At 41.4% G+C, this 21,069-nt stretch overlaps 1 protein-coding gene and 1 pseudogene across 2 annotated transcripts in view; both read right to left on the minus strand.

The window, feature by feature from the left end:
* The window catches only part of LOC148366673 (UDP-glucuronosyltransferase 2C1 pseudogene), a 457,271-nt pseudogene that overhangs the window by 124,815 nt on the left and 311,387 nt on the right, over nt 1–21,069 (minus strand). The window lies entirely within an intron of this gene.
* hcn4 (hyperpolarization activated cyclic nucleotide-gated potassium channel 4) overlaps nt 16,028–21,069 on the minus strand; it is a 198,923-nt gene continuing 193,881 nt past the window's right edge. The window contains exon 8 of the mRNA XM_088333476.1: nt 16,028–21,029. Coding sequence (XP_088189602.1) covers nt 18,604–21,029 — 2,426 coding nt within the window. The 3' untranslated portion in view covers nt 16,028–18,603. The remainder of the gene's footprint in view (nt 21,030–21,069) is intronic.

Below are 21,069 nucleotides of genomic sequence, written 5' to 3' on the forward strand. Positions count from 1 at the left end.
GGGCGCGGCCGAGCAGGCTTGCACTGCGGCCTTGAGTTCAGAACGTGGGCCATATGTTGCGACCAACTGGAGAACGAGAGCAAATCTCTCAGCAACAAGAGGACGGTTTAAATTTAACACCATGTTTGCTGGTGCTTGGAAATGTTTTTTTTTTTTTTTTACAAGGGAATCTCCCCAAATCGACAAGCATTATAGCAGGAAACTTGCTCGTGACTTTCAGTGGTCAAAAACTCCCATTTTTTTTTTTTCTATCATTAATTCTTCATGTTAATAAATTATGTGTGCTATTTTCATCGGCCTGGTTCATTAATTCCATTTTCTTGGGAGTATTAATTCATATCAGAACTCAAAGAGCTCAAGTAATCACGTAATTTAATTTTTGGACAGTGTAGGAAATTCTCTCATCCTTCAGAGAAAAAAAAAGTTTTATGGTGGAGCATGAGCAACACCTAGAGGCTAATTTGTTTACCGATTGCAGTGAAGAATAATTTGTTTTAATCCTCACGATTTCCTGAATTAAAGCTAGAAAACTATTTCTTTAAAGCATTTTTGACACTGTATTTAGGGTCAACTTGGATGCCTTTGGGAGGCCGGGAACAAATTAATTCGTTTTCAGTTATCTCTAATCTAGAACATTCGTTCGAGATAAAACAATTTCGTGTTACGAGCTAATCCAGGTACAAATGTATTTCCTAAATAGTTGGGCCATTGTAATTTACGGTTCTTTCCGAAAGCGCCCTTTGAGCTCAAAACTTCGACCTACAACAGCAAAAGACACAAATCCAAACGAAATCGCTACAAGCATTCGGACACAACAACGTCCATTTTTCGATAATCCCACTGTCTTCCATCGCCATTTATTAGGGTTTGTTTGTTTCGTTGCCCTCAAACTGCCGTGTTCTTCTGACGGGTGACAGTAAGACATCATGAAAACGGTTTGCCGCTTGAGAAAGTGAGTCGGCCTTGATACTGTTGTTGTTTTTGTCTCCGTGTAATTCCCAGTAGCCGTACAAGTACGCAAATAGTCTTGGAGGACGAAAATAGCAAATCCCCTCCTCCAAGCGGAAACATGGCTGTCAGGTGAAAATCTCGTTTTGGTGGTTTTCATGGTGTGTGCGGATGACGTAGTCTTCCTCCGATTGTGAAAAGTTCTTGACCCACAGGATTACTATTCATATTAGTTTGAAACCTCATCCAAGCCCACTCTTTTCGATTCCTATTACATAAATGAAAAGCCGCACGATTATATATTCATATAAAAACAGCTTATCTCCGACAAATGTTATGCTGCTGTCAAGTGAGATTTCACAAAGATGGTGTCATCCCTTGTAAGAAATTACACGGGAGGAGACCCAAACCATGCCCTGCGATTGGCTGGCAACCAGTTCAGGGTGTCCCCTGCCCACTGCCCGATGATTGGTGGGTTGGGCTCCAGCACCCCCGCGACCCTACTGAGGATAAGCGATGCAGAGATGAGACTCAAACCAGGAGAACCAACCCAATGCTAGTGTTGATCTTTGGAATGAGTCATACTTTAAAAAAATACTTCACCATGTACTCCAGGGGTCGGCAACTATTTGCAGTGGCAGGCCGCATTCTGCTTAAAAAAATGCTGCCAAGGGGTCCTGGAGATCTAACCGATTGCACTCATCTATCTATGTGTTACTGTATATTCCTTTGTTTTTGTTTGTATATTGAAGGATTTTATACATCGAACTATAAAGGATTTTATACAATTGAATACAAATTACATTTAATGCAAAAGATATTCACTGACTGGGCTGTGGTACGAGGTCAGGGCACCCTGGTGGATAATGTTGTTTACAGTAACGGCGAGAACGGGACGTACGGCTGTTAAGATAATCAGCACATCCAGACGCTGGTGAAGCAGAAAGGCCCTGATGACGTTGCAACGCTCGGTGTTGTTTTGAGTACCCCAGACATCGGGACTCTTCTACGAGATGGTGAAGCCCAGGGGGCTTCATTGGAGCGCCCATGGGAGGAGTCGGCACCCCATTATGCGGGGAGAAGATGGCCCATAGGAGAAAGCTAAAGGATCTGAGAAAAAGGCTTCCCAGAGAACCCAATGTCGCTAATTTGGCCGTTTTTGATGGAGTACACTCAGTTAAATTGTTGAAGAAATTAAATCTGCCCCCGTGTGAAAATGTTGGGTTACTTTTTCCTCAAGAAACGAGGCCGCATAAATTGTTGAGTGAATGTAGGTTGTGTTTGGTTAATGGAGTCAGATAACTAATTCGAACAATTTGGTAAACGGTACATTTTGACAATTAATTTCCAACAATATAGATTCAGCAAATCGGTTCTGAAACACTAAAGTCCCTGTTTTAAGAACTTAATTTGATAGGTCGTAGTATTACTGTATTTTTCAGTATTTTTGTCGTATTATCCATCCATCGATTTTTGTGGGCGTTCTGAAGCCCATCCCAGCCATCTTCAGGCATTTGGCAGAGAACACTCTGAACTGGTTGCCAGCCAATCGTAGTATTTTTGTAGTATTACTGTAGTTCTATTTTTGGAGTATTTGTGTAGCATTTCTGCAGTAGTATTTTTGTAGTATCTCTGTAGTATGTTAGTAGTATTGCTGTAGTAGTATATTTGTAGTCATTCTTTCATATTTCTGTAGTAGTATCTTTTTAGTATTTCTGTCACAATACTTCTGTTGTAATGTTTGTGTATTATAGCATTACTGTATTGGTATTTTTGTATTTTATTATTACTGTAGTTGTATTTTTGTTGAAGTATTTCCATAGTAATGTTGTTTTAGCAAATCAGTAGTCCTTAATTGTATTTCCGTAGTAGGATTTTTGTAGTATTTATTTGGTATTTTGTAATATTACTGTTGTAATATTGTAGTGGTATTTTTTATGACAATAGTTTTATTAATTTAGCATTTCTTTCATAATGTTTTTTTCGAGTATTTCACAATATTACTGTAGTGGTAGTACTGTAGTGGTATTTCTGTAGAAGTATTTTTGAAGTATTTCCACAGTAGAATTCTTTTAGTAATTCTGTAGTGTTTCTATAGTTTTTTAATATTATTTTAATAGCAGTATTTTTGGAGTATGTCTTTTGTACTTTTGTAGTATTACGGTAGTTGTATTTGTGTAATATTTCTGTCAAAGTATGTTTAAAGTATTTCCACAGTAGTATTGCTTTAGTATTTCTGTAGTTTGTTGGTAATATTTCCATGGTAATATTTTTGTAGTATTTCTTTGGTATTTTTGTAATCTTACTGCATTTGCATTTTTGTTATATTTCTGTTGTAATACTTCTGTAGAAGTATTTTGTAATATAGTATTACGCTATAGTATTTTTGTAGTGTTATTGACTTTTCAGAATAAAAGCAAAATAATATATTAGGTCCCTGTTTTTAAGTACTAAATTTGAAATTTAGTTTTGTAGTAACTTTGTAGAATTTCTGCAGTATTTTTGTAGTTTGTTGGTAGTATTTCCATAGTAGTATTTTTGTCGTATTTCTATGGTATTTTTGTAATCTTACTGCACTTGCATTTTTGTCTCACTTCTGTTGTAATACTTCTGTAGAAGTATTTTTGTAATATACTATTACGCTATAGTATTTTTGTAGTATTTTTGTCTTTTCAGAATAAAAGCAAAATATTATATTAGGTCCCTGTTTTTTAAAACTAAATTAGAAATTTAGTTTTGTAGTAACTTAGTAGTATTTCTGCAATATTTATGTAGTAGTATTTTTGTTTTAGGGACAATGGGAATGGCAGCATGGCGGGGCAGTGGTTAGCGCCTGTGCACCACAGTTCTGAGGTCATGAGATCGAACCTCCTGTGTGGAGTTTGCATGTTCTCCCCGTGCTTGTGTGAGTTTCCTCCGGGTACTCCGGTTTCCTCCCACGTTCCAAAAACATGCATATCAGGTTAATTGGCTAGTCCAAATTGTCCCTAGGTGTGAATGAGCGAGCGAGTTGTCTGTCCCTGTGTGCCCTGCGACTGGCTGGTAACTAGTTCAGGGTGTCCCCTGCCCACTGCCTGAGGACGGTTGGGATGGGCTCCAGCACCCCCGCGACCCTGCTGAGGATAAACTGTGCAGATAATGGATGGATGGACAATGGGGACAACGTTGGCACCAAAAAAAACAAAACACTTTTATTAGTAGTACTTTATATACTGCTTACAGTTTCGACCATGTTCGTTTGGCGGGCCGGATGAAACAGCATGTGGCCCTGGGGCCGTAGTTTGCCGTAGATTCTACTCAATCACGTTCCTTTGCTCGCTCCCACACCGGCGCAATTACAAGATGTCCTCCAGAGCCGATCAGCAGGGGGGACGCTGCGGTCGGTCGTCTTCTCTTGTCTTTTGTGTCAACACCTTCAAACCTTTCCAAGGTTGCACCACCAGAAGGGAGAGGAGCTAGCCCTCCCCACCCCCGACTCCTATCGAGGCAATCGTAATCGATTGAACCAAAGTTGGAACTATTTTTAGCGTTCGCTCAATCCGGCGTCGCGCGTTCCCCCTCCTCACCGCCCCAGGGCTCGGTCTCTGCAACCTTTGGTCCTCTGGATTGTGGAAGTAGACTCACGCCGCGTCTTTCTACAGTTATGAGTCACACTAGCACTGCGGCAAGGGGATTTGTGTGTGTGTGTGTGTGGCTTCGGCCAGTACAATAGGAAAGGTAGCCACACATAATGTAATTCTGAAGAAAAATACAAGTTAGGGGCAATGTTCCCTGTAATTTTCCTTACGGGTCTGAGCGTTCACACAAAGTCGGTGAGCAACGCTTGAAACAACAGTGAGCAACCATAATCCCAAGTGTGGCAAGATAATTAATCATCATACATGTCCAAAACGAAGTTACATTTTGCTGAGTTTCCGGCAATGCAAAATTATTTTTCTCTTTTGAATGTATTGACTCATGTTCTATTGCAAAGGTTGTACGGCCTACAAACGTCGTTTGTTCTTACAATTCTTTCACAAGATATCCATTTCTTTTAATTTCCTGATATATTTTGTCGCATAATATTAACATTTTTGGGGGCTTATTGAGTCGGTTGTAAGATACAGAACTGTACTTAATCACATTTTTAGTGGAAGTACAATGTTGGCAACAAGATTCACTTGATATCATTGGAAATTATTTGAATGCAACACAAACTTTTTTTTTCCTTTTTCCGTGTTTTTTTTCCTACTTTTTTCCTTTAAAAAAATATCATTGTGTTTATTTTTTCCGAGCTGTTGCTTTTTTTCTTTTTGTTCTGTATTAACTTTTTTCCTACATTTCTTTTTTTTCTTTTTTCCTGGCTTTTTTCTAAAATTTTCCTTCTTTTTTCTCTTCCTTTTGTTTCTTTTTTACTCAGCTTTTCACTACTTTTTCATTTTGGTATTTTTTTTCTTTTTTGTTCTATTCCCCCCTTCCTTTAAGTCATTTTGTGCATCATTTTACATAATATTTGGTCATGTTGGGATTAAAGAAGCAAAAACAACCTGAAGAGCCGTTTAGGACCCGAAAGAGCCGGTTCCTTTTAGTGAGCCGAGCCGAAGAAGCCGGTTCTTGACAAACTCTCCTAACTTTACTCAACTTCGTTCTCCTTCGACTCGACTTCAAAATACCGCATTTAGGACACAACGTCAGGGGAACCCGTGTATTTTAACCTTCATGCACAGTAACTTTGACTTTAGTCGCTTCTTATTTAGTAATTTTGAGAGGCTAGATTTTCTTGTGCGCTGAGAATGTGCGAGCAGTGCGCAATTGCGTACGCGCGCAGCTTAGAGGGAACACTGGTTAGGGGTCTGATATGCCTCCCACTGCCAGAGGGCCCCAACTGGGATTTGAACTGGACACAGGTGTGTGATAATAAACACAAACATATCCAGAACCTTTTAAAAAGACATTTTAAACATTACATATATTTTGGTCATTGTAATTTTCACTTTCACCACCATGCCAGGTTTGTTTGTTTCTGGTTTTCACAGTTACTTTGTTCCACGTATTTTCCAGTTCCAGGTTTGGTCTTTGTTTCTGGTCGGACATTTCCTTAGTACGTGAATCCATGTTTGTTTGTTACTTTGTACCTCTGTTTGTTATGTAAATATGAATATATATAGCGCTTTTCAAGTCAATGAAGACCTACTAAACCGCTTTACAATGTGCTTCACACTTTTCCCTTTTACACACTAACTAACCAATAGCAGCATCGGCAATGAGAGGCAACTACCTGCTATCTGGGATACTTCGGGAATCGAACCTGCAACCTCTTTATCCCAAGACGAGCGCTCTACCTCCAGAGCTAATGTCGCATTGCAATCCTTCTTTTTGAGCACCCTTGCTTCCAGTTCCTACCTTCCCAACATGGGTCCACCAAAACTTAACAAAATGAGTGCAAAAGGGATTGTGGGTTTAGAGCTAAGATCGGATTTTTTATCACCTGGGTAGCCAATGAACATCTAAAATCCAGATTAAGAAGCGAGGTCATGCAAAATATTTGCGCTGTTTTGAAAATAAAACATCCCGAGAATACCTAGCTGTCAGGACCAGAACGGAAACAGGACCCAATTGCGTTGCGTTTCTCACAAGTTTTATTAAAGGAAAGAGGAAGGGCTGCACTCGCGATCCGGTGTTTGATAGGCGCGGGAAGCAAGTCGCTCTCGAACTCGGATTGTGATCCGGACACGGAAGTGGATCCTCCGTAGCGAGCGATGGTGGTGTCAAGGACGGAAAAACTGGTCGATAGCCGGGACAAGAGAGCAAAGACGTGGTCGGGGTCAGAAACGGGTCGTAAGCCGGGACGGGAGAGCAGACGTGGTTGGGATCAAAAACAGGTCGTAACCGGAGGCAGACGGTAGTAAAAACGGGACAGGTGGGAGTCAGGGTTGAAAAAGGCTTGCCTAGTATACACTGAGGTTCGCAGACAGACTGACAACAGGGGACAGATAGGAGTGGGTTTAAAAAGTGACCAAGAGCCAATCAGAGTACGAGGCAGTTGTCGTCAAAAGGGGCACAGGTGATTCAAATCGGTAATCATGACACAAGCAAAACGAAAGGAAGGTGTATATTATTTGACCACTAGATGTCGCTCAAGATGCCAGCGTTTTTTGTTATCTTGGCTCACAGTTATTTTGACTTCTTTCGCACTGTATTTTGACTATCAGCCAATCGCGTTACTGTTTATTGAGTCCTCACCACTAGGGGCTGATCTGGTTTTTGAAACCTACGATATTTCAGAAGGGCTCGGAAGGACTTCTTCTCAGAGTGTTTGGTACAGCCCTCTTCTATTCTGGTTGCAAGAGTGACATCAGTTGATGTCTTCTCTCCTCATTTTGACTGTCTACTCAACTATAAATTTATTATATGCGGCTTTTGAGAAGAAAACGGCGTTCCAGGATAGAAAGACACACAATTCCACACACTGTCATGACCCAGAACGGAGACAGGACCCACTTGCGTAACGTTTCTCACGAGTTTTATTAGAAGACAGGGAAAGGGTTGCGCCCACGATCTGGGGATTGCTGGACACGGGAAGCAGGTCGCTCCGAACTCGGAAGTGGATCATCCGTAGCGAGCGATGGCGTTGTCAAAAAACTGCGAAAAACTGGTCGATAGCCAGGACTGGGAGAGCAAGACGTGGTAAGGGTCGGAAACAAGTCGTAAATCGGGACGGGAAAGCAGACGTGGTCGAGATCAAAAACGGATCTTTATTCGCGACGGGAGAGCAGAGTAGTCGAGATCAAAATAGGTCGTAGCGGCAGACAAACAGGAGCAAAAAAACGGGACAGGCATGAGTCAGGGTCGAAAAAGGGCTTGCCGTGTAAAAACAGGGACCGACAACCGGGGATTGACAGGACAGCTGGCGCCAGAGGGCGGTGCCAATTGGGCACCATGGCAACCGTGACAAACACAATGTAGATGAGTGTTCGAACACATAACCGTTTAGTAATCCGTTTCTCCAATTAGTCTTAATCCACCGGGTAGGCCAGTTTTTGTAAAGATAGGTGTGACAGTTGCTTTTTAATTCATCCAGACACACTATCTTAATTTTAACACCTTCCTGGAAATCCAATCTTAAGGGTATTTAGGGATCATCCTTGCCGCTATTCGATTTACGTGCGTGTAAATAAGTGAAAAGCGGTGTCACGTCCGGCCTGTTTGCCGCACCTCATTAAATCGGGCTCCCGGGGAAGCGTTAATGAGAGGAGATGGTCACAGAGAGCCGAGAGTGAGTTTGTGTGAGAGGGTCAAGGGATTGCAAACATGTCTTGTTAAATTAGGCTGCTGTGACTGACTTGATGGGGACTCAGCTGTGGGAGAGGAACCTGTGCCGATCGGTGATGGGCTGCTACCAAGTTCAAGCTCATCTTTGTTCTTGTCCGTCCACCTGCTCATTTACGCCAAAGTGGCAAACGGAACAACTTTGAGCTTTTTTCATCCCGTCGGAAAGTTTCAGTCTTCGGAAGAGTTGTTTTATAATTCTCATCTCATTAGCTGCACCGCTTATCCTCAGTAGCAATCATCGGGCAGTGGGCAGGGGACACCCTGAACTGGTTGCCAGCCAATCGCAGGGCAGACAGGGACAGACAACTCGGCCAATCCACCTGAAATGCATGTTTTCTGAATGTGGGAGGAAACCGGAGTGCCCGGAGGAAATCCACGCAAGCACGGGAGAAAATACAAACTCCACACAGGAAGTCCAGTAGCTGGATTTGAACCCACACAGGAGGTTCCCACTGTGCCGCACACGTGCTAACCACTGCGCCGCCGTGCAAAGGAATTAGATGACTGTCAGGGACACTGACAAAATACAGTCATACCTCTATCAGTGTCTGAAAACTCACGAGAAGAATTTAGCCTGCCCAGCCATAAGTTGTCAGCCCCATTTTTCCCAAATTAAAACACAATAACACGACTAATCGTAAAAAAACCCATTGCTGCAAAGTATCAAGGATTGATAATCAGAATATATAACAAAACAACCCTTTGAAATTAAGTTGATTATAAATCTACTTATAACATTAATAGCATGTACCGTAAATTCCGGACTTTAGAGCGCACCTGATTATGAGCCGCACCCACCACATTTCGGGAAGAAAACCGATTTTGTACATACACAAGCCGCACCTGTATATTAGCCGCATGCGCCTACATTGAGAAAATGCAACGCAAACACAAAATTAACCCATACCTGACACAGTCTAAAAATCACAGCCGGCAATATGAACGGCAAATGATACCGGTACTTAAGGTTTGATGCAGACCTGCAGAGTTCGGGTGCCCGTTGAAAGTATTCCAAGGAAAAAAGTGTATATTTCCAAAGGTAAGAAGTTGCAGTCTTCCTCGGCGCATATATTCCACCGGTCTAAATCTTACCTTTTGTACACGAGCGCCCCAAACTTTCAACCCTGCGGCTTATTCAGTGATGCGGCCAATTTATGTAATTTTTCTAACGGCCGCCAGCGGCGCTCGAGTACAAAAGGTAAGATTTAGACCGGTGGAATTTATGCGCCGAGGAAGACTGCAACTTCTTGGCTTGTTTATAAATTAAATTATCGTAAACATACCCTCATCATGCAAAATGCAAAAAGAAAGGCACATCAAAATAATCCACCATCACCAACGGGTTCCGAAAAGCCGGTCTGCTGCGTGACGGAGAGGAGGGCACAGAATCAGGAGTGGATGGGAGCGTGGGACAACGTCTATATGACAAAATTTCTTTCCGACCCTGAGGAAGACGACTTTGATGGCTTCAGTTCTAAGGAGGAAGATGAGGACGGTTTACTGTGATTTCTACAAGTACTGTATGTTTTTTTAAGAGACCCGTTTACTGTGTTGCTAGAGTGTTGCTACCATTAACTGTCCTGTCGCAGGCACCGTTTGGTATGAAAGTTATATTATTATTATTAAAGCTCTGAAAACTCTCTCGGTGTACCGGCTTTCTTTGTAAATATGTGTAACCATGTATAATATGTATTTGCAACTGTATATATTTTTTATGTATTTATTTTAGAGACTTATTCTGATATGTTTTGCACGGGCGAATGAAAAAGAAGGGGCGGAACAAACGGGGGGTGACGGGAAGTGGGGTAAAGGTGAGACCTGTTTGTGGACGCGGCGGACAATGGTTTATATATATTTTTCCCACCCTTACCTTTGGAAATATACACTTTTTTTCCTTGGATTACGTTCAACGGGACCCGGACTCTGCAGGTCTGCATCAAACCTTATCATTTTCCGTTCATTTTGCCGGCTATGATTTTTGGACTGTGTACTTTAATGAAGGACATTCAGTTTTGATCGCGGGACTTAAAGTCAGGTTTGGGTTGATTCTGTGTTTGTGTTACATTTCTTAATGTGGGCGCATGCGGCTTATATACAGGTGCGGCTTGTGTAAGGACAAAATCGGTTTTCCTCTTAAAATGTGGTGGGTGCGGCTTATAATCAGGTGCGCTCTATAGTCCGGAATTTACGGTACACCATCGCCTGATCTTAAACTAACATGCGGGCAAGGAAAATCGCAAAATCTCAGCCCTTTTCTCTCTCAACCAGTGCAATTGGCCACTCTGTAAGTGTATCCTTGAGTGTGATTGACAGGCACACTTTTTTGCACCTCCCCCTACCTGGCCTGCTGATGCATCCTGCCAGCCAGGAAGAAAGAGGGCCAAATGTATGCGCCGACCCCTAGCAGAAGCTAAAAATGACAGAGGCAAATATGAAGTGCTGTCTGGTGTGGATTTTTTTTTTATCAACTACAGAAATGGTAAATGCCATCTGTAATTTGTGTGGTAATGTGGTCTGCTACTGTGGCAGCACCTCAAATGACATGAATACATGATAAAAGACAATAACAACCTGGAACCAAAAATGAAAACACGCTTCTGTTCCTGAACAAAAACCTCTAAATCCGTTGTCATTATGGCAACAGAGCCAATGAGAGACAACTGATACTTTATTTGCAACATTGACTTTATTTTCGAAATATTGTCGAAGGTACTTTAGTTATCTTGTTGAATTGTCATTCAGTATGTGTATTTTCGTTACATTGCTGCTTTTTTTTGTTTGACTCTTTATATCCTGAAACTTTTGTAATAGATATAACTTTTTATTTGTTTTATACATTTTAAATTAGCAATGTAGTCATTTAAAGTAATGTCTGTATCTTCAAAATATTCTGCTTGCTGTGAAACTCTTAGAGACGCGCTTAACTCTTCCTTTTCCAATTTTAGGGTTTTTTTTTGGTTGGAACTTGGACTGTATTTAAAAGTCCTTTTCTTACTTTCACCATTTTCATCCTAGGATAAAAGAAAACCACAAGCAGGGTGTGAGATCACTCTCCTCCCTTCCATCCCTAAGCCTCCTTTCTTCTAAGGTCATGCGCATGGAGGCCGGAACACAGAGGGTAAAATTAAGCTAAAAACAGAGAGCTGTGGCAGAAAAGACATATAAAGGCTCTTTGAACTCAGTCGGGCATCACATACTTAATCAAGAAAATATTTATTTTCAACCTTTAAAGACACCTCAAACTCTCGCACCCAACCTTTAATAGAATAGAAACATTTCACTGCCATCAAGGAGGGGAAGGGTTCAGCCATTCAATGATCATAACATTTCCAAGGAAGAAGCATCAGTATCGGATCGGTACCAAAATTCTCAGCATTCCTCACTCCTATTCCATACCAAGTTTGTTTTTGATTATATTGCGTCTACTTTTTGTAGATTTTTTTAAACCTAGTCATAAGTTACCCAAAAGGAATTGGTAAGATGTTTTTTGAGAAAAAAAGGAAAATGATGTCAGTTGAAACTAGGCAGGAAATAATAGACATGGTGTTCGTGTGAGTGACCTAGCTAAGCAGTATGGTCCGTATCGTTCAACGTCTCCTATTGGTACGCTTGAAACAGCAATATGTTATCAAGAGGAGAGACTGACTTTCAAAATTGTGAACCAGTTTTTTTTGACGATATAGAAAGACTTTTTGTTATTGTGGATATGTGACAAAGAAATAGCTGGAGATACCGTCACCGAGAGCAGAAGTCGCTGTCAAGCTACAAGGACCGAAAATTTGAGGCAGAGTCAACAAAGGGGGAGTCATCGTCGGGTAAAACTGGAATGGATTTCAATGTCAGCCATGGCTTGTGTAAGAAATTCAATAAGAGGACTGGTATATACTTTGTGGTTTGGCCTGTGAAGTGTAAAATACGCTTAAACGTATTTGCTCAAGGTGTGTATTTCTAATCAGTTTGATGTCGTCTCTTAGTCTTCCTGTCTTTATTTAAAGGTGTTGGTACTTTTCCAGGGGGGTGGTCTTTTGTCTTTGTCTCAACATACCAGTATTTTTCAATGTCTTGTGATCTCAATAAAACACAGAGGCAGAAGGGGATTGAGCGAGATTGAGTTAGAGAGTATGGAAAGATCTCATCTCCCGGGTTGCAACTGGTTTAAAAACTTAAGTCTTTCCCTGGTGAATTTCCTTCAAGAATTAGCCATTTTTTTAATAGCTCTCCCACACGTCAGTGGTCTCTTTTAGACCCCACAGGAAGCAAAGAGTGCAGATTACAAAGCCGCAAAAGAGTTCATGAGTGCTTCGCTCCATTCAATTCAAAGTAAGAAAATAAAAATGCTGTAAAAATATTTGTGTGTAAATTTAAAGTTACAATAACTTTAATTTTAAATGCACAGTAAGTGATTACGTACAGTCGGCAACAGTCTCTCGTGCTCCATCAAGCCCCCCTCCTACGCCTCACATTCACCTCTGTTACGGCGGCTTCCTGTGTGGTAAGTGCTCATAATAAACTCTCATTCTAGTTCATTGATATCATTTTATTTTCATTATGTTCAATTACTATTTGAACATATTTTTAAGTATCAGGAAGATGTGTTTTATAGCTACTTAGGGTTAACTTGCTTCTGGAAGGCAGGGAACGGAATAATTCGTTTTCAATTATTTCATGTATGGAATTTGCTCATTACACAAGCAATTTAAGATTCCAGCAGGATCCTGGAACAAACTAATTAAGCTCGTATGAGGAGGTATCATGGTAGTGAGAGAGGTGAAGCTACATCCACTCCATGGAGCTATTCCTCTGGGTATCTCTTCAATAGAACCCTGGTATGAAAATCCCATAATCAATTAAAATCGTGTAATGAAAAAGAACAACTTTAAAAATGAGTTACAGGCAGTGATGTGCAAGGTGAAGCCGTAGCCCCTTCCCCCATCCCCACATTATGGAAATATGAAAATAAACATTTATTAAATCAGTGTTTGAAACTCATGACAAAAAGTTAGCGGACACCAGGGCAGACAACACCTGCCCAGCCATAAAGTTGCCTGCCCCATTTTTCACAACCTGAAACACAATAAGAAGACTCATCGCAAAAAAAACATTGTTGCAAAGTATTAAGGATTGATAATCAGAATATATAACAGAACAACACTTTAAAATTAAGTTTATTATAAATCTAATGTATATAAAATCGCTGTTTTCCGTCTTCCATCAGTGTGTTCTTGTATTTACTCATCTTCATTCATGCAATGTTTGCGTTGCGTCGTCTGCTACAAGCCACGTGAACTCCTCTTTCCACGATGCTTTTAATGTATGTTTACGTTTTGTAGCGTCATAAATTTTGTTCGCTTCTTTTGAATCTTCTAGGGCTGAGGTTTTGGCTTGATTCCTAACCACTTATCCATTTTTATTGTGTTCTTGGTGCGTCTATTTTGGAAAATGATATGCAAATGGAGGACCTTATTGCAGTTGGAAAAGTCCGGAAGCGCTAAATTATTTGATTGGCTTCTGATAGGCTGCCAAGTATGCGAATTGCCAAACGAACCAACATTTCCAAACCGAACGAAGATTTCGAATTCGGAATAAAGCAAATGTTTGATTTAAAAAATAAAAACGAACGTTTTTTATTTATCTCCTCATCTTCATTCATGCAATGTTTGCGTTGTGTCGTCTGCTGCAAGCCACGTGAACTCCTCTTTCCATGATGCTTTTAATGTACGTTTACGTTTTGTAGCGTCATAAATTTTGCCAACTTCTTTTGAATATTTCTTCTGGGGCTGAGGTTTTGGCTTGATTCCTAACCACTTATCCATTTTTATTGTGTTCTTGGTGCGTCTATTTTGGAAAATGATATGCAAATGCACGACCTTATAAGGCTCGGGAAAGTCCGGAAGCGCTAAGTTATTCGATTGGCTTCCGATAGGCTGCCAAGAATGCGAATTGCCAAACGAACCGAAAATTCCAAACCGAACGAAGATTTCGAATTCGGAATAAAGCAAATGTTTGATTTAAAAAATAAAAAATAAAGATTTTTATTTATCTCCTCATCTTCATTCATGCAATGTTTGCGTTGCGTCGTCTGCTACAAGCCACGTTAACTCCTCTTTCCACGATGCTTTTAATGTACGTTTATGTTTTGTAGCGTCATCAATTTTGTTAGCTTCTATTGAATCTTTCTTGTGGGGCTTGATGTTTTGGCTTGATTCCTAACCACTTCTCCATCTTTATTGTGTTCTCTGTGCGTCTTCTTTGGAAAGTGATATGCAAATGCAGGACCTTGTAACGATCGGGAAAGTCCTGAAGTTATTCGAAGCAGGCTTCTGATTGGCTGCCAAGAATGCAAATTGCCGAACGAACCAAAATTCCCAAACCGAACTAAGATTTCGAAATCGGAATAAAGCAAACGTTTGATTTTAAAAAAAAAAAATCTTTTGTCTTTTTTTTCTTGAAAAAGTTGTCGGCCACCCGGGCAGACATTGTGTACGTTGTACGCCCAACGTAAAAGATGGACGCCCTGGGCGTCCGGACAGACGTTATTTCAGACACTGATTAAATGATTATTAAATGCCTTTTCTATGCCACAGTTTATATATCGCCTTGTTGCTCTGTGAATTAAATGCGGAATAGGATGTAGGTTCATTTATTTGTGACTGTGCCTCACCAGAAACAAACCTCACCGGTTACATGTCAATGCACCCGAACTGCTACATTTGAAGTATTGCATTACATCATTAGGGTAGATGCTACTTGAGTTTGCCAAGTCTTACTGTGTATCCAGGTCATACAAGTTAAAATGGAAAAGAAGTTCAACCAAAGGCCAAGAATAGTGGCCGCAAATGAAAACATGTCCAATGTGTTTGCCATTTTTGGAAGCGGAACAGTCTCGTTAGGTGCTACAGTACTTACGTTTTCTTTTCTTTTTTTTAACCATCGACAAATGTTCATACATTCAACATCTTGATAACCCATTTGCATTCATAGAAAAATAAATGACGTGTACATTAATGATTGTGTTCATTTCCATTCGAAGCGAGATTAATTGATTTAATTAGCAGTTTTGTCTAGGGCTGCAACAAATAATCGATTAATTGACTATTATCCAGAATTACACATGCATCCACAACTATTAAACTAATGGATTAATCACTCAAAAGCTTCTTGGACTGGAAACTGTCAATCGTAGCTTCTTGACAGTAAATATAGAGCAATTTCCCATGTCTTTATTTGTTTTGAATAATAAAAAGAAAAACATTTTGCTATTGTCAGAATGAAATCTTAGTTGACAATTTGGTTGTTATAATATTTATGAAGATATCTACAACACTGAATAGTGCATGAATGGATGTTAATTTATTTTAATTTATATTTTCGACAACCAGTTCAGGGTGTCCCCTGCCTACTGCCCAAAGTTTGCTGGGATGGGCTCCAGCAACCTCGCGACCCTACTGAGGATAAGCGGTGCAGATAATGGATGGATGATATTTTCTATTGGATTTAACAAATTCTGAAAAATCTAACGAGTAAAATGACATTTTCAAGTATATTGGATTGATTAATTGATTGACATTTTATTATTTGCCCTCTGTTTGTCCAAAGGTTGTGATTAATTGAAAGCAACAACCTTATTGTACAATTGAGGAGACAGAAAGTATACGGGAAAAAGCTGGAGCTTATTTTGGTGCTGTCCCTATTTGGGTCTCAAAAATTGGGGCCCGGGATGATAGTTTGAGGCCCTCGCCTTACTACGAAAGTTAAATTTAAGTGCAAATAATGGATTCATTTATTTCTAATGGTTTTGTTTTCATATGGATTCTTAAATCTTTTGTGAAAGAAAATGTATTAACAGTATTTAAGAACAAAGGAATGTTTTTTTATCAGGGCTTTCCTTGTGAAAAACCCGATTTGACCCAACCTCTTCCAGTGGCCCCCAAGTAAATTAAACTTAAGACCCCTGGTCCAAACAGAATTTAAAATAATTTTTAAATTTGCTTGAAAAAATATGCATTTTTTGGGGATTTATTTCGTGATTATTTTGGATGTAAAAGATTTTGGGGCCATTCGGATCATTGAATTTGTTCTCTGGGGAATAAATTATCCTTTTTTTTCTTTCTTTTTTATTGGCCAAATTAATATTGTTATTGTTATTTTCAACTTGTTTTCTACAGTGTTAATTAGACAACAAACACGTCCGCGGCACAGTTCTGAGGTCATGGGATCAAATCAGCCACCATCCTGCCTGTGCGGGGTTTGCATGTTTTCCCCGTGCTTGCGTGGGTTTCCTCCGGGCACTCCGGTTTCCTCCCACATTCCCAAAAACATGCATTTCAGGTTAATCGGCCGGGTCCCAATTGTCCTTAGGTGTGAATGAATTAGTGAGTGGTCTGTGTCTGTCTGCCTTACGACTGGCTGGTGTAACAGAGTTGAAATTTGATTGTTTTGAATGTTTTTTTTGAATTCTCACAAAATCTGTGTTTTTGTTGTATTACTGTTAATATTCCGGTACCTCATTCAGTAGTTAAGTCATGGGCGTCTGCGACTGTCTTTTTCGTTTGGCACTTTATGGGCTTCAGTGCTTGCTGTAGCTTTAGTGAATTTGTAGGCGCTGAAGGTAAGATGTGCCCAATATCAGTTGGATAAAAAATGCATATTTTGCTAGACATATGAGCTGCTTTCGCAAAATTATTTTTGTATATAAAGATATATAAGTTGTGCTAAATGATGTATATTAAAAAAAGCACTAAATAAGAAGTAAAGCAATACAGCTTGAAACGATGATGCAAAAGGTTTTGATGCAAACACGCCACGAGGTGCGGCCTGTTGAGTGATGACCCGTTTTTTGTATCTTTAATATTTTAGATAATTGCAGTCGTGAACAGATGCCCCTGACTTTTGTATTGTTTTGTTTACTGAAAGCAGGTACGTGGGAAAGTTATGTTCATTGTTATTATGGAAGTTTCATTATTATTGTGCTCGCATGTTGTCTGCTTGCCGTAGCTTTAGTGAATTTGTAAGCGCTGAAGATAACTGCAGTCGTGAACAGATGCCCCTGACTTTTGTATTGTTTTGTTTACTGAATGCAGGCAATAAACCCAGACACTGGGAAACCTTGTGTCGTGCATGAAAGAGGGTCGCTAGACTGACAACCAGTTAAGGGTATCCCCTGCCCACTACCCGAAGACAGCTGGGATGGGCTCCAGTACCCCCGCGACCCTACTGAGGATAAGCGGTATAGATAATGGATGGATGGATGGACATAATCAGTTTTATGAGTACAGGTTTGAAATGAATTTTTTTTTTCAAAATCTAATCTAATCTGGTGTGATTAATGGATAAAATAACCAATACATCATTCAAATATCAAGACAATAAGATTGTTTGTTGCAGCCCTAGATTTATAACTAAAATAAAGTAAAATATAGACAAACTTCTTCTTCAGGGGTCCAGTTGCATTCACATCTATATTTAGACAATAGAACCACAGCTTCCCTGCTGCACCAACGACCCAGATGGCTTGAATCAACACTCACAATCTGTGTTTAATTAAAATCCTACTTTTTTATAGATGGATAACAAATAAAAATGCAGACAAAATGTTACCTTGCATCTAAACCTTCGGCTGGGTTGGACACTCGCTCACATTTGGGAAGAACGAAATACGACGTGTGTCGAGCGGCAGGATTTTGGAAGACAAAGTGAGTTTGTTGGGATACACATGCTGCCGGAATCTCCACATTGGAATGGAGGCTAGCTCACTTGCTACCCTCTCTGCCCTGTTTTCAAAAATAGTATTATTCATTTTATCATTGTCATTACAAGAAAGTGATATAAAATAAGGGTTCGGAGGTTGGATGTTCCGTATTTTTTGGTTTCCTACAATGTTTTCATCCTAAGGTTTTGAAAGGTATACACACATAGACATGATAAATAAGCACAGTCTATACAATTAAGAATCAACAATATGCGATCCCATGACGTTTTAGCAAAACAGTAGATAACTTTCTTGAGAAACACAAAAAACGTTGATGCAGGTATTAGTGCATAGGTGCCTGCAGATAAATCACTATTTGTGGATTGCCTTCTCTTGAAAAAAATGACAACCCCTTAAGTAAAGATTATTTTCACACCCTCCTTGATTAACATAGCACGTAAATATATCTCTATCTATATACATGACGTATAAATAAGACAAAGCATAAAATAGTGTGACCCGGTAAGGTGTCTAGTAAATTACAACAAATCAAAGATCGAATCAAAGGCGGACCACAGTGACCTCTGATGAAACAACACGTGAAAACGTTTGTGCGTATTTTAGTCCGGAAGAGAGCAGGAGGGTGTGATTAATCCTCACAAATTGGAAGGAAGCTTTGAGCGGACAGTTTGAGTTTCTAGATCTGACGAGTAGGGAGAGGAGCCCCTCCGGAGCGACGGGGATGGCGACGGTCCGGGGGAGTGAGTCTGTTGGGGATGTCCGGGAGAAAGCTGGATTGGAGGAGTTATACGACCGGATATTGAGCTACAAAGTTTGGATTTTAGAGTGGGAGAGGAAAAGGGTGATGGGTAATATCCTGTCTCTACGGAGGAGCAAACCGTTTGGTGGCCCAAAGCCAGGGCCACTTCTTGTGGAAGAGATGGGTGTGAGCTAGATAGCAGCTTTAGATCCTCTGAAAAACGTCCCGGCTGTAGATCTCTTCCTGCAGTGTGCATAGGGACAGAAGGGTGCGAAGGGATTGAGGACTGAGGCATGAGCAGAGAACTGCTGGATCCTGCGGCACTGGGCGGGTCACTGAAATGGAAAGTCCTGCTTGTCACAGGGCTCTGAATGGTTGGGCTTGGTGCCACCGGAGTAAGGCATGGCGAGGCATTAGCTGAGCCGTATTGGGCCAGGGAAGCCAATGCAGACTTCTCCAAAGATAACTGATGTGGTAGAAAACCAGTTTGGAGACCTGCTAGGCTAAAATGTCCGAGTGATGATGGTGAAACATCAGTGGGTTGTTGGCTGTTTTGCCCTTTGCTAGAAGACGGAGAGCCAAGTGGAGGGGAGTGGAGAAGGTTCAAACCACTTGTAGTCCTACCTCCTCCAGCAAATTGTTGAAAGGGGGTCACTTGAGGAGGTTTGGGGGGTGGCTGACAGTACAGAAGCTGTCCTGGTATGGAGCTGGAAGAGACAGTAGATATTGAGCTTTGACAACATGAAGAAGGGACAAGTCCCTCTTTGGAGCCACCTCCAGCAGGACTACTTGTGGAATTTCTCCCTACTGAACCATCTATTGACCTGATCTTGTGTGGCACAATTGCCCCTACATTTATGTAACCAGCTGCAGCTCCAGTGGAAGCCCTTCCCAGAGATCCTCCTCCGGGATTTGATGTAAGGCCGTCACTTGAAACACCGGTAAGTTGTCCCGAGGCTGTTCCTCCAGTGGACCCTACAGAAACCTTTGATTCGACAGAGTGGCGCCCTAGTGATGAACTAGTGGTCACTGCTACAAGTAATTTATCAGAGATCCCACTTACCGATGCGCGAGAAATCCTTCCTAATGACCCTGCTGCAGTTGTGGTCACCAGTAAATCTTTAGGTATTTCTCCTGCTATCCCAAATGAAACCCCCCCTAATGATCCTGCAGCATTAGTTGAGACCAATGAATCAAAAGCGGTCCCTTCTAAAGAAGTAGCAGAAGACTTCCCTAATGACCCACCAGTAGTCATTGCTATGCATGATTCTCCAGAAACCATTTTTGTAGATGTGAGTGAAACTCCAGCTAATGATCTCTTGGATGAATCTATTCCTGATACACAGGTAACACCGCCTGAGGCCCCAGCTGTTGTTCCTCCAGAAGCACATCTATGTGATTCTCCTGAGTTACTCACCATGCAGCCACAGGGAGCTGTACCAAAGTTAAAGAGTTCCAGCGCACTGTCTTCCGTCGAGGCGGCTATTAAGTCCTCAGTGGGCCATCTACCACCCTTCCCTTCCAAAGACCCTCCTACTGCTCCCCCAAGATGCCAATCTGCTGCACCGCCGCAAGCTCCGATGGCGCTTCCGCTTATACCCGACCCTGTGCTTCCACCTGTTGATGTTTGGTGGAATAAAGTGGACAAAGGAGGTGTGGTAGACCTAAAAGGCTGTTGATTCTGTGGTTGTGAGTGTAGCTGTGCCAGACTCGATGAAGGCGATCCCAAAGATGAGTACGGCCTACGAGGAACGGACGCAGACCCACTCACACTAAACCCTGACTTTGTCTCATTCCGTCCTCGGTGGCTTCCACTACCTGAAACCTGTTGGCTAGACTTAGATGCCCCCGAACCTGATGCTACATTCTGAGCCTGAAAAGAGGCCAATAAAGTCATGTCCGCACCACTATGTCGTTTGGAAGGCGTGCTGGCAGGAGAATTCCCTGCAGATTCAGGAGCTGGTGACGACGGACCAAAAGCATTAAACTTCTTTTGCCGACTCGGGGGATCCTTCAGGGATCCCAGTAGTGAAACCGGAGGCCTGAAGAGACTCGGCGGGAGATGGGGATGGTGCGTGAGAGCGATGGCGACCGAGGTGGTGGCGGCAGCCGCCTGCAGGGGTGCCTGAATTAGCGGCGCCCAAATGACAGGTGTTGGTGAAGGTGGTGTCTGGGGAGGAGCGTTCTGCATGAGGTGTGCACAGTGGGCCATGTCCCTGTCGTGCTGCACTATTTGCTGGATGATTTCGTTCTCCTGATAGTTGAGGACACCTGAGCTGAGGTCATGCTGCACCTTATGCTGCAGGATGGAGTTTTTCTTGCCTAGGGAAGCATAGAGAGAGAAAAAAACAAATAGTGTCAG

Source organism: Urocampus carinirostris, chromosome 4 (genome assembly GCF_059441175.1).
Source record: "Urocampus carinirostris isolate Australia breed hairy pipefish chromosome 4, RoL_Ucar_1.0, whole genome shotgun sequence".
Classification (NCBI taxonomy): Eukaryota; Metazoa; Chordata; class Actinopteri; order Syngnathiformes; family Syngnathidae; genus Urocampus; species Urocampus carinirostris.